The sequence below is a fragment of the Aquila chrysaetos genome, chromosome 18 (assembly GCF_900496995.4).
Source record: "Aquila chrysaetos chrysaetos chromosome 18, bAquChr1.4, whole genome shotgun sequence".
Classification (NCBI taxonomy): Eukaryota; Metazoa; Chordata; class Aves; order Accipitriformes; family Accipitridae; genus Aquila; species Aquila chrysaetos.
In genome coordinates, this window is record NC_044021.1 from 16363463 (window position 1) to 16377040 (window position 13578).

The 13578-nt window shown below is 43.7% G+C and overlaps 1 protein-coding gene across 5 annotated transcripts in view; it reads right to left on the bottom strand.

The window, feature by feature from the left end:
- Positions 1–254: 254 nt before the first annotated feature.
- Positions 255–13578, bottom strand: part of F13A1 (coagulation factor XIII A chain) — a 64717-nt gene continuing 51393 nt past the window's right edge. For all 5 annotated transcript variants that reach the window (XM_030041928.2, XM_030041923.2, XM_030041930.2 and 2 more), the window contains 3 exons: positions 9626–9786; positions 6487–6623; positions 255–2511 (listed from right to left, as the gene is read on the bottom strand). In XM_030041928.2, coding sequence (XP_029897788.1) covers positions 2367–2511; positions 6487–6623; positions 9626–9786 — 443 coding nt within the window. In that variant the 3' untranslated portion in view covers positions 255–2366. The remainder of the gene's footprint in view (positions 2512–6486; positions 6624–9625; positions 9787–13578) is intronic.

The following is a 13578-nucleotide window of genomic DNA, read 5'->3' on the forward strand; positions in this document are numbered from 1 at the left end:
GTAGTCACTTGTTGAAACAGAAGGAAAAACAAAGACAAATAGTTAAAGTGAGCCTGGGTTTGGGGTTTTTTTTGTTCATTTAAATAAAGATAGGCTTTTCTCCTCAGCACCAAAAAAAAAAAAAAAAGGCACCTTTATTAGCATGGCTCAGAAGTGAATTTTTTAACTTTTGCAATTAAGGTGCAGCAAGTGGTGTCTATAGTGCCACTATGTAGAAGAAGTGATTGATCAAAATACAGAACACAAGACACAAGTGCATTCAGATATGCTTTATTTTAAATTCTTATTACACTGTAGTTGTAAAAAATCTGGAATGGAAAGCAGGTTTATATGCAAGAGCAAAAAATGGATAATTTTATTAAAAGATGTAGATTCTGGTAGGACTGCTTAATTACTTAACAGAGATTGTCACCTTGCATTTACAATACACTGTTCAGTCCCTTGTACCCCAGAGGACTTATATAGGAGACTTTGACATTGCAGAGCTTCTAATGTGGTCACATAAGCTGTACAAAATGAGTGTGCGCCCATGCCTGAAGGGAAAGCCCCCAGAAGTCTGGTGTTCCTGGGTCCAGGGGTACTCATTGACCATATGAGGCGGTATGAATCTTTGCTTTGTTCCACATACTTTAGCAAAAGAGCAGCCTGCATTTCTCCCCTCCCAGGCCTTGCTTATTTTTAATAGCTGGTCACAGGTTTTGCAGGAGGCAATGCGTGGCAAGAAGAGGAGCAGAAGGCAAGTCATCTTCCTTGCTTTCTCACTAATGAGACTACAGAATGACATGGCCGTACACGGTACAATGAAGCCCCAGTGTTTAATGAGCACGAGGCTCCTTTTAACTTCTTCGGAAGCTCAGTTAGCTCACCTGTGCTGTTAGTACGGGACATGCTCTTACACACTATGGCCAGCAGAGAGGCGTTGCCACAGCCTGTGGCACGTGCATCTTTGCCTTGTGGAAAAAGATCCCGAGAAGGATTTCAGGGGAGATGAGAAATGAACACACTCACACACCTGCTGCCCTAGCACAATGGGGTCCATGGCTTAGGACAGAGCAGCACCCTGCATGGAAGACTAATGGAACCCATAGATTCAGAGCAGCTTCTGAGCCAGAAGGTCCTCAAGGGAGGAGCGATGCCCTGGGAGGCTCCACTGCACCTCACAGAAGAATACGCTGCGAGGAAGGCAGAAAGCATATCCAGCTTGCAGAGTTTCGGAATCTCAGGATACATTTTTATTCCTTTTCCAGCTAAGCTTGTGTCCCTGTATATTCCCGGGGTTGCTCAAATAACAGGACTTCATTCTGCAGCAGCCATGATTCCCGGGAACTTTCAGGCATTGTTTTATCTAACCTCACCCCCAGCTCCAGCACAGGATATTTGCTAGGCTTGCGGGGCTGGCAGGAGGAGACCATCAGGCTGCTCCCTCCACTCCTCTCTCTTTCACCCCATTTACCAGCTGGCAGAGCCTGGACTGCTCTGGGACAGCAAACCCCCCCGACACACACATGCATGGGAAATAGGGCTACGGGGTGGGTTCAGGAGAGAAGAAAAGGCAGAAAAGGATGAAGAGAGAACACATCATACACGAGATGTGACCAGAAAATGCAAGTTTGGTGCAATAAACTCTGAGCAGGGGCATGAAAAACTCTGGATTTTCATCAAACAAAGGAGAGGAACAGCATATCTATGGCATATGGGGTGGGATGAGGGCATGAAATACAGGAGTGAGTATGTGTGGGTGCCTGCACACATGAAAGAGTAGGGGAAAAAGCATAGGGAAGCAGCAAGAGGAAACAAGGACCTGGGAATATTCTGGAAATAACACATCCTTAGAGATGCTTCTAGCAAAGCAAGCTCTCCAGGAACTGGAAAATTATAACATTGTAGGATAAAGCAGTCCCTTTAGCTAGAAACACCTGTTTTTATTGCAGCCTGAATGATCTACCGTAGGGTTGTGTAATTCAGTCTAAGAATTTATAACACTGGGTTCTTTTTTTTTTTTTTTCCTTTTCAGTGAAATATCAGGCCTTAATTAAAACTAAAGTTCAGACTACTTTGGTGAATGGAGCTTTTCAGATTCCCTTGCAGCACTAATGCAAAAGACCATAAATACAAGTGAACTACAGGAATAATATGGCCTAGAATTGCTTTTAATTACATGTATCTAATTTTAAGTCATTCACTATCCAGGTACTTTTTCATGCTCTCCCCAGTCTTACCAATTAGTTTTCTTTATCAAATTTTTTTCAGCACAAGGATAACCAAAATAACAATAAGCAGATTTCTACCTCCCCCCCCCCCCCCTGCTCCCTGCAATGTGATATTTTGAAATATAGCTAAATAAGAGATGAAGGCAGCACCTTGGCTCATGGTTTCTGAATCTGGACGTTCAGCTCACCATAGACATGCCTCAAAGCATCACAATTCAGGCTTGCAATCAACTTTCGTAACCCTGGTCGTTTTGGGGTGCATTTTACTTCCCAGATCAAGGTAGAGTTCACTGGGATTTGCCTGTAGGGAAAAAGGAAAGATAACAATATTGTGATCAGTCAGCCAGTGCTCTCAACCTGACCCACAACTGGAGAAACTGAAGGTGGACAGTATAATGCGTCTCAAATTTTTTATGTTTCACTCATTCTCATAAGCGTCCTATAAATTATTCCCTCCATCTTCTATTCCTCTCAGAACTGACTCTGTCAAAGCCTTTTCTAGCCTTTCCTCCAGGCTAATTTTAAATTTCCAAAATGAATCCATTTTCTTCTGCCTCCTGTCACTTCCTCTCACAATCACTTTCAGAATGATCTTCTTTATAGCTAACATATTTTTTTTACTTTATAATTCCATTTTACCCATTTATTATAGCCTATAGCCTGTCAATGATTCCTTAAATGGTTAAATAAGCCCTTGTCATGAAGCATCTAGGGCATTCTCATGCATACCCGACGCAGCGCTGATGAGATACTGAGGCCCTCCACCAGCTCCTACCCTGAACCACCCTGCCATGGTTGTAACACCAGCAGATCTCCTCACTGGCCACTTTAGATGACCTCTTCACGTCCAGACAAACAAGTCAAAGTGTTCTTGGGAGTCCTGCTGTTAGCAGTTACTCTTTTACATTATGTATGACTCTTGATAACTCATACTATAAAGAAACTGTATTCTGTGCTGCTCTTGATTTTCAATTTTTGCTACAATTAAGATGCACAGAGAGCCTCAAGTATTGGGTTTCTGTGTTTTCTTAGTACTTTCACTACATTCTGTGTGCAGATTTTGAAGGCTGATATTGACTGATAGACTGATTGATTGATTGATTGATTATGTTTGAGGCATGTCAGGATACAGCTGCTCCAAAGGAACCAATGGAGAAGGTAGCATAGTGGGGAGCTATTTGTAAAAATGAATGTTCTTTTCCTCAGCATTAAGAAAGACGATTATGAATTTAGCCAGTGTTCTCATCTCACATGACTATGGTGTTCTGCAAACAACTGAACAAAGTCAGAATAAAGTAAGCCTAAACTTTAGTCACTCTTTCAAATTCTCATCTGGTAGGATTTGGCTCTCAAATGCCATGTCGGTTGCCGGGGTCAGGACAGAAATGACTGCCCAGGCTTAGCACAAGTTGCCACAAGACAAGAAACCTTAATTAGCTCTAAATGAGCTAGCCTGGGATCCTCCCACCTGAATATTTGTTTCAGTGCAAGTCTGCCCCTGCTAAAATGGGAGGTGTTCTAGCTTCTTAGAGGTTAGCTTAGGTATCTCTCTACATGGCACTGCATTCCATCTTGCATATACAGTTACAGGTATCCTGGGGCATGTACATAGTTTTAGAAAAGAAAAAGCAGAAGATTATATTTTTGGTGTGAGCACGTGCAGACTGCTTCCAGCAAGCATTTCCCCTCTTTTTATCTGTGTTCTTAATGAGAGTTATTCTGTTCCCTTCAGCTGGCCTGCCTGCTCCACCAAATGCCCACTAAAATGGTAGCAAGATAAAGCAATGACTTTAATTGCTGCACAAGGTCAAATACCTTTTTAAATTTAGAGTTTATGGCAATGATCTGCAAGGGATTAGCTGTATAGAAAGTGAAGAAGATATTATACAAGTCTGCTGTGCAGCAAGGTTCGGTCTACTTTCTTGAGTACTTGGGGGACAGAGTCTCTAAGGATTGAAGGTTTCCAGACCACATCTTCACAGTGTTCCAGTGAGAGAGGGTAGCACTACCACCTCTGATTTATAGTGTTATCATCTCTGCAGATATATATATACATTTATATATATGTGTGTGTGCAGGAAGACAACAGCTGTGCTGGGAATCTGAACCCCCCTTTTCCTGTTTCTCTACTGTCCTGCTTCTAAACCAACTTGCTTCTCTCTGCAAATACTAATACTAGCTGAGCTTTGACATGTAGAAACACCCGAAGTGACATACCTGCTAGTGTGAATGCGTGCTTGGCTAAAATTCTTTTGACACTATCCATCACTGCCTGGTTAATTCTCATCTGTCATGCAATGACTATGCCCCATGTAGGAATTGCTGCTGCTAAAGGTTTTTCCATAAATCATGCTTCTTATCTGTCTGAGGCTAATAGCCAAAGCCCAGCCCGCCCCCTCTCCTTTATGAATGGTCAAGGCTGAAGCCCCCAAGCCACTTCATTCCCAGAATAATGTTGTATCAGCTGGATCACACATACCTGTTTTGTGGGGTCACCCAAGTGATACAGAAAAGCTACCTTAAAATACAGAGAGGTCAAAAGTCTCATCCTCACAAAGAACTGCAAAAGCCACATCCCATGTGTGACAGTTCCTGATGGACAGGGAAGCAGTGGAAGGGTGGGGAAGGCCTGGAAAAGGTTTAATTCTCTTTGCAAATGGAGTAAAGCCACCCTAATCTGTTTTTCCTGGGAGAGAATTCAGTGATGAATGGTTCTGTGTAAATATGCTGAGCCATCACGACACCAGAGCCATTTATCACCCTGAATGCACGGAGGCAAATGTGATTATTATTTAAATAAACTACAACTGCCCCCTGCTCTGTCCTCTGCGTGTATAACCTGCAGCCTTCATTCATCTCAGAGAAGTTAAACCTTAAAATGACTAAGCTGATCCATTTCCATTTTAAATGATGCCAAAGGCACTACTGAAAAGGGGAAAACATGGTGACTTGAAGGAAAATGATGTCTGTTCCATGAGTCATTTTTCTCCCTAACTCCTGTGCCTTTGATGCACCTGACAACTTCTGCGTCCTTGAAGGTGAGAGCAGCCCATGGCAGCTTTTGGATTGAGAAGGATGCAGAACAACAGGGGAGGCTGGCACGGCTGGGTAGCAACGAGGGCTGTCGCTCCAACTTGTGTAACTCATGTGGACCGTGCTGAGTCATGTTCAGCAGAGTTTGTGACATACCACGTGCACAAAGCAAGCACAGTATGATGCCCTTTCACAGTCATTTTTCTATCCAGCTCCACTCTGGAGACTGGTTTTGATCTTTTTATCACTGGCCCAGGTGCAATCAGGCTCAGACCTCCCCTACTGGCTGCAGAAAATGCTGACATTTTATGCAGCTGCTGAAGCACAGGCAATTTTTCAAACTCCTTTTGCACACACCTGGGGACCATAAGCTCAGGTAATGATAGATAACATTGCTTTGGCTGCCCAAGACTAAGCAATGGCTGAAAAATTTTCCAAGGATGTCAGTTATATATTGTGGAACTGGCTAATGCTGAGCTTATAACACTGAACTCAAATGGAAAGAGGGTTTAGGAAAAAACGCGCTTAGCGTATGGGTACCGCTGTGTCAGCGTGAGGTGCAACTCTGAGTGTAATGAAGGTGGCTTTCCTTTTCGTCAGGCTTGGGAGCACCCTGTGCTGGGAAGACGCCTCTGTGCCAGAGCAGACCTGCGCAGTGGTGTTACTGGGGGGGAGCTGTGTGCTCGCACACACGCTGCAGCCATCCCAGCGGGCTCTGCTGCATCCGACACACATTTCGTGTCTTGACATAAGCTTGCAAAGATCATCTGAGGTACCTGAACGTCTTGTATAATCATGATCAACGAGTGGAGAAAAGCCCTTTTTGAAAAACAGCACAGGACTTGATTTGCACATACTGAGCAAGTGGCAGTAAACACTTGATGTGTGGGATAAATCTGTCTGTCTTTCTGTGATAGCAGCTCGTAGGTGCTATTGTCAAGCGCTAAAAATAATGTAATACAGTGAAAAAGTAAACTCAGGCTGCATTAGCAACTACCCACAACCACTACCTCTTCCTCCAACACTGGTACTGAACAGAAGAAATGCTCTCACAGTCTCTCTGGACAGCCTGACTTCTTCTGACTATTGAGACCTATAGGCCCCCTGTGCATTGAATTTTAAAGTAAGGAGAGAGTGTCTGAATTGAATTACTCAGTGCAGCATTAGTTAAGTGTCTCTTGTGAGCTTCCTCCTCTAAGCAAGCAGGGGATGAACTCCCAGCTAGTTGTGCTTTCTTCCCTACCTGAACTCCTTTTTCATCGTTTTCAGCACGCCGGGTCCCTCGAGGCGGAGCGTGACGTTCTCCAGGGTTTGTTTCAGAGGGTTGGTGAATTCCACAGTCACAGACATTTCTTTACCAGCTACCGTCTCACCTTGGGTCTGCAAGACAAGGAAAGGACAACGCTCCACAAGCTGATAATAATAAAATGCCCCAAGCTGAAATCTGTAGGGTAAAATGCACAGTACTTGCAAGGCAGGAGAGGAGGGGGAACGGAGCACACAGCAAAACAGCATGAGGCAGAGAAAGCCCAGTCAGTAGAAAATTGTTGGATGGGCCCATAGGTACCACTGCGGATTTTTCTACCCATTGCAATTTTCCCTCAAGCCACACGGCAGGTCAAGAGGCAGGCTTTCATTTGCATAGAAAAACGAGAAATCTGCATGCACAGTCCTGGAGCTGAGTGTCCAACTGCAGGTGAGTCCAGCTGAGGGGGCCTCTCTCCCTCCTCCCCAGGCTCCCCACCAGCACTGAAGTACATGGCCTGCTCAGGACGTAAACTCCAGAAAGAGAAGGGCAGATCTTATTACCCTAAATTAGAAACACTGGGTCACATTTCTTCACCCCCCCAAAAGCGTCGTGCCTATCTTCCCCCTGCCTTGCAATCGCCTGTCGTGCTCTGAAGGGTTTCCAACCCTGCGCACGTGCTCTATGTAGACCTGAGAGCCAGTTGTCCTGCAATACCCTTACACAGCAAAAAAGCAATACGTTTTGCACTGGAAAATATTAAACTGCGAGACTAATGAACAGAGATTGCCTTGACTTCCACGGGTGTTACAGTACACAGCTGAAGGGATCTGTCTGTCCCTTCAGATCAGTGCCGGTAGTACAGCTGCCTGGAAAACACCTCCAAATGAAGGTGGTTTTAAACAGACTACATGCATGGGGATTTGGGTTTTTTTTCCCCTAGGAACACGACATTTCTCACAGAATATAAAAGGCTCAGGCAAGGGTTTTCAACTTACGGCTGGCAGATCCCAGCTGGTCCATGAACTACTTTAAAGGGCCTTGAGAAAGGTAACTAAGAAAAACAAGTATTTTGTCAATAAATTTAAAGTGCTCTGCTGGGGTCTGCAGCCCTACTGTGAATTTTTAAGGAGTATGACAGTTGCAAAAAGCTGGAAACACTCCGGTCTAAGGGATCGCTCTGCACCAAATACCGATATATTGACTAGAGTAAAGGATGAGATACTCGCAGCTAAGCTCTCAACAGCATTTGACCACCTGAATTTGCAAAAAGACATCAGTGGCATTTTCAGAAGTCCTAGCCCAGTTGGAGGTCTTATGTCCTCCTTATTTCAATTGCCCATTTAAAATCACTGTTACATGGGAGGATTCAAAATCACCCTGAACTCCCACACATGCAACTGAGACCATGATACGTATTTGCTGAGCTCATTTTTGTAACCTGGTCTCAAGCTAAATTAGAATATGGTGTAATCTCCTCAGCTGTTAACTCCGACAATCTTCTTAGACCAACAGAGAAAGATCAAAGGTGTATCCAAAGACATAAGGGGAAATAAGCTTTTTCATTCTTCTCTCTTACTCTCACATTAAGAACTCCAGTCGGCCAGTCACATTCAATGGAGAAATCTGACAAGAAAACTAAGGAGATAAGCTTCCTCAGATTTCTTTAAAAAGCAATAAAGCAAAGTTTCCTATATAAATATATAGGTATATACACATGCACGCACACACACTCTCTTAAAAAAATCCAGCTACTAAAATTTCAGCATATTTTTACACATCACAAAGAAGCAGAGACAAACTCAGTTTCATCAGAAAACACGGTTATTGGACAACAACCTATCCTATATACTAAACATGCTTTCTTCATAACAGCAAGAAGGATAAACTATTTTGAAGCTGAAATTGGGGATGCTGTATAAGATGTTCTCTTTAAGTATTGAATTGAAAGAACTCTCTACTTTTAAAATCTGGTTATTGAAGACAGGTATTTGAAGTAGAGTTTATCTGCCTTGTTTACCTCCTCTCTAGAATGCTCAGTAAACCAAAAAACTTTTGTTTGAAAATACCAATAATCTGATCAGATCATCACTACATTTCTGCAGTAGATTTTTTTGCAAACTTCACTGTAGTTTTGATCTATGTTCTTTAAAAAGCTATTTCTGCAGAAGGCTGTGGTTACTACATAAATTATTATATGGAAACCTGAACATTGGTTCAAATAAACATACAGGGGGAAAAAGGTCTATAAACTTAGATTCCTTTCAAGGTCCTGAATTTTAGGGAGCTGCGTTCATGTTTATGTAAAGCTTCCTGAACAGGTGTTCTGTTGGGTTTTTTTAGTATTAGGAAAAAAGCAGATCCAAATGACATTACTCAAAGCAGATGAAGGCTCAGCACTTTTGAAAATAAGGCCATTTATTTGGATGCCCAGTTATGAATTGAGAACTCTAAATCTCAGCCCTACCTTTGCCGCCATACAATGTAGGGTCCTTGTCCTATCACAAACATTACACTTCTACATTGTCATAGGTACCATGCCACACTCTGCAGAAATGCTTGAGCTTTCAGGGAACTCTGCTGACAGTACACTCGCAGAGCAACAGCAAAGCACTGAAATCCTGAAAGCATTGTCCCAAATTGATGCTGCCTGTCTGAGTTTGAAGAAACTTTCCACAACACCTGCAGGAACTTTCCAAGCAAATTCACCTCAATAGCAGCGTCCTTCATTCGTCAGCAAGAGGCCTCTGTGCTGTGTTGTTTTAAATATAATGGACTTTTGAAGTAGTTAAAGACCTGAGTGACTTGAGTGACTAATCTCTCCTACCCTTTGAGTTTCTCCAGCTTTCTCAGATCTTTCCCCTCCTTCCTCCACTGAGATCACTCCAGCTTTCCACTACCAGTGATGCCGTCAGCCTCAGACTTCACTGTAGGGATACTCAGTACAACGTATAACATACCTATACACCCTCACACCCCCCAGCCAGCTGCTGCTTTATAAGGTCCATGTTAGATTGAAAGTCTAATATGCACACACACATTCATCCCTCTGTCCCAGAAGTGAATGTACAGCTTTGTAGAGAACAGCCCGCATGCAGCGTGGTGGTCGCTCCCCTCCACCGCAGCCTTGAGCTACCTTGATCCGCAGCGTGGGAATTTCCAGGACTGTTGCCTTCTGCATGGCCAGAATCTTCCCTGTTTCAGTGATCCGTGCTGTCACAAAGAAATGAAAGGAGGCTTGGTCCAGCAGGTCACTCAGGTACTCGCTCGATTTGATCAGAACATCAAAAGTGTTAGCTGAAGGGAGAAACAGGAAAGAAAAAAGGCATCTGAAGCAATCTAATGGCTAATTACTCCTCCCATCATGGCTAGTGCCAGTTACACAAATGCCCTGGAAAAAAGGTGGCCCACGACCAAAGAATGGCTTTGATTTTTTTGCCCAAACTATCTTCATTTCTTTACCTCACCATTCCCCCTCTTATCTTGCCTTCTTTCCATTTAGGCTGTGAGTTCCCTGGGGCAAGGGCTGGGTTTGTGCACAGCCTCTGCCCAGTGCCCGTCAGCATGGGCCCAGGTCACTGTCGAAGGTTTCTAGGCACTACCACAATTTAACTGAGAACCAAGACTGGCAAGAAATAGCTGCTGGGCACAAAGGTCCAAACCAGCTTTTGAGTGTCCCCCCTGTAAATGTTTGCTCTTTCACTTTATTCCTGCGTTTTCTCTGCTTCTCTTCCTGGCAGAGGGATGCCACCGGAGCAGCCACTGGTGGGTGTGAACTCGTGCAGGCTAGCTGGGAGACCACCTGCTCTCCAGGACATGTCTGGATATCTGCCTTTGTCCTACACTGGACTTGCCTGCAAAATTTAGCAAGAAGGTCCTCCTGTCACCAGCATGCCCTCCAGAGAGCTTTCACGTGCTCCCTGACAATAATTATTGGAAGGAACAACTCCCCCTAGGCTAGATGGTTCAGATGCAGGGAATCATTAATTTTAACCATATCGAACTGCAATTCCCAGGCCAACAATGGTGTGAGAATGTGATGCAGAGAAGCAGACTTGCTAACTAAGTGACCAGGCAGAATATATAGACCTGGAGCTCTTGCATCTATAAACATTCATTATAACCCCAGTAAACATATCAAGATCTCCCATCTGTTAACTATGATTATTACTGTTATCCATTATTTGTATTGTATTTGTGACATACACTGTACACACTGAGATAATTGAACTCAATCGGGTGAATGACATTCACCCCTTTTCACTCTTTTGATCCGCTCACTTCAAAACCAGTTTCTTGATTTGGTTTTAAAGCTACTCCCTTGGTGACCACCTGACCCGGATTTACCAGGCCAGCCTTAAATTTACTTGATGTCCTCCCCCTCCCTCCCTCTCTCCCTCCCTTTCACTCTGTATCTGTTGTAAAAGAATTTCCCATAATGCCCCAAGCTGTAAATTATAAATCAGGCAAGGTATTTCTCATCTGTGTAAAGTAAGTAAATAAATAAATAAATTAGTTACAATCGAAGAGAATTTTACTTTACAGTGGAAGGAAAGATGAACTTTTCTGTTTAAATTTGATCACCACAGGAAAAAAAAAGAATAATAGACTTCCATTCCCTTAGCACTGGCTGTGCTGGTAAATTGCCAGTACCACTTACTGCACCTGGGAAAGCCAAGGGAGACACAACACTGAGCTGCCTTACAGCCTTTCAAAAAAATAGAGAAAACTAAATATAACTGAGTAGATGCAAGGCACCTTTGAAGGCACTGGAAGGTTTAAGCTATTCAAATCCTCAAAGATGTTTTCAACCCACACAATTCCTTTAATCATTATTCTGAAAACCATGCATTCGCTTCCTGTTTGAAAACTTGGTTTGCTTCATTCTTTCAGCAGCACGGGCTGGAAGAATGCCTTTGACACATTTTTATTGTATTGTAATTTTTTGTTACTTCCAGACGTATATGTACACTTCTTGCCATGAATGAAGCCTACGGATTCTGCCTGAGTGCCTCGGAAGGTATCCTCCCATCACACCCCTGATGGAGTATTCTCATGCAGTTGCAAATGATCATGCTGCCTCCCTTCACACTGCCCATCTGCTCAGACATTGTTCCTGATTGCACATGTACTCCTTTCCAAGGCAAAGGTGGAAGAATTCATGCTCAAGTTTTATGTATCGCCTTGAGAGATGGCATAACTTGTGCGGGTTTTTTGTCCTGTTACGGGACAAAGTGCTCCACAAGTCGATGACTGTAGCTCAGATATAAGCTAATTTACACCCTGAAAGGTGGTAACACCTTAAAACCTGTTTCCTTGGCCAGAAGCAGTGATGGGGACATACTTTCGCTACACATGCAAAAAAATCCGTGTTCTGTTCTCTCAGGTGCCTCTCTCTGCTCTGTGTTCACTCACCATCAGTCAATTCAGAGTTTCCAGCATGGTTTCAAGAAGCTTTTTACAAACCATTTACTTAACTTAGAAGAAATGAATTATGAGGCTCACTGATGCTTAAACATCTATTCATTTCATTTTTTGCACAAAGCCAGGTGAGCCTCAAAGTACTGCAGAAGCTGTGTTTTAGGTTATAATACCTTAGACAGACCTTTGATGCAAGAGCAGATATAAGTCCTGGATCCAAGCACAAATCACAGCCAGAAAGTGTAACAGGTATTTGCACATGTCCTACAAGATCACTGAGTTTCCCCCCATCAAAGAAGCATCACAGAATTTAGAGCGAGCAGTTGAAATTGATTTTTTTACTGTGCCTAGCCAAGTCTCCAAAAGTTTTGCAGTATTTCAGATCAAATATTTAGTAACTGATGCAAGCCACTGTAAACCCCCACACTGTGTTTTGATAGACTGTGTTAGAACAACCCAAAGCCCATTTCCAGACATCCAGCAAAAGAGTTGGGGAATTAGAAAGAACCAGCAAGCAGCTGTCAGAGCTTTGTTATAGACCAGAGGTAGACTTTTTATTAACCTTCACCTGTAGATCCCTGTAAGTGGACTCTTATTTTATGGAGATTAATCAGCTCCAAATAAAAATGTGCAGTTTTAGATGATGCTCAAAGTGAGGAAGAAAGCAGAGGATTTTTTTTCATGGCATGGCAGGAACTGTGGTTCCATGGATGCTTCTCACTGCGACAAAACCCGTCCTCTTTGAGGAGAGAGGGCTCGCAGTGTCTCTTGAGCTGGGATGAGATAGACAAGACAGAGGAGAAACCTCAGAGGTCAGCCAGGGTTGCTGTGATCCAGCACCAGATCCAGATCAGGAGGCCCATCCTTTGGCCTCCCAAAGTCCTGCCACTCCTGCTGTGCTCAGCAGAGATTGCTTTTGCCCAGTAGTAGCATCAAGAAGGCAAAATCATTGCTCCTGACTCTCTCACTAGGGAACTCAAGTGGAGGATCCTCTGACTTAGCCTCCATAAGAACACGTTCTCATCACTTTTGCTGAGCTGGAGGCACTGACCCAAGAGCACAGACCTGTCAGGAGAACAAGTGATTGGCAGTCACTTGTCGCTGGAGGAGCCAGGGATCTACAACCAGCCTGCTCCACACCACTTTGGAGTACAGCAGGTCCTCAACACTTGCTGAATGTTTTCTGAATGGGGCTGCCGTGGCTGACAGGAAACAGATTAGTTATGTCCAAAATAAAAAAGAAGAACGTCCCTCTTCCCTACTTTGAGCAATGCAAAATCCTGCCCTCAGCCACGTGAGCTAGGCTGCCAGGAACTGCTTTTCTCATGAGAAGAAGGAGGCAGGATCTCCCCACCGCAGTCCAGAGGGCACTAGGAAAAACAAATGCTGCATCTCTAAAGATAACTCACCTTTGGGGTACCTGCCCAGCTGACAAATGCTCCTGCTCTATAGTAGCACATTCTAGTTACATATCAGCTTTTTAGATCACTGTAAACATAAAATCTTCCCAGTCCTCCAAAGCCAGATGTGCACTTGAACCCTCTCAGAGCTTGTCAGCTTCTACCAGGTAAGACAAGATATTCACCTTTTTGTCCCTGTAAATGACACCCTGAGGAACCAGAACTTTTCTTCCACTTGCTGAGATACTGCTAGAAGACTAAAGGTATG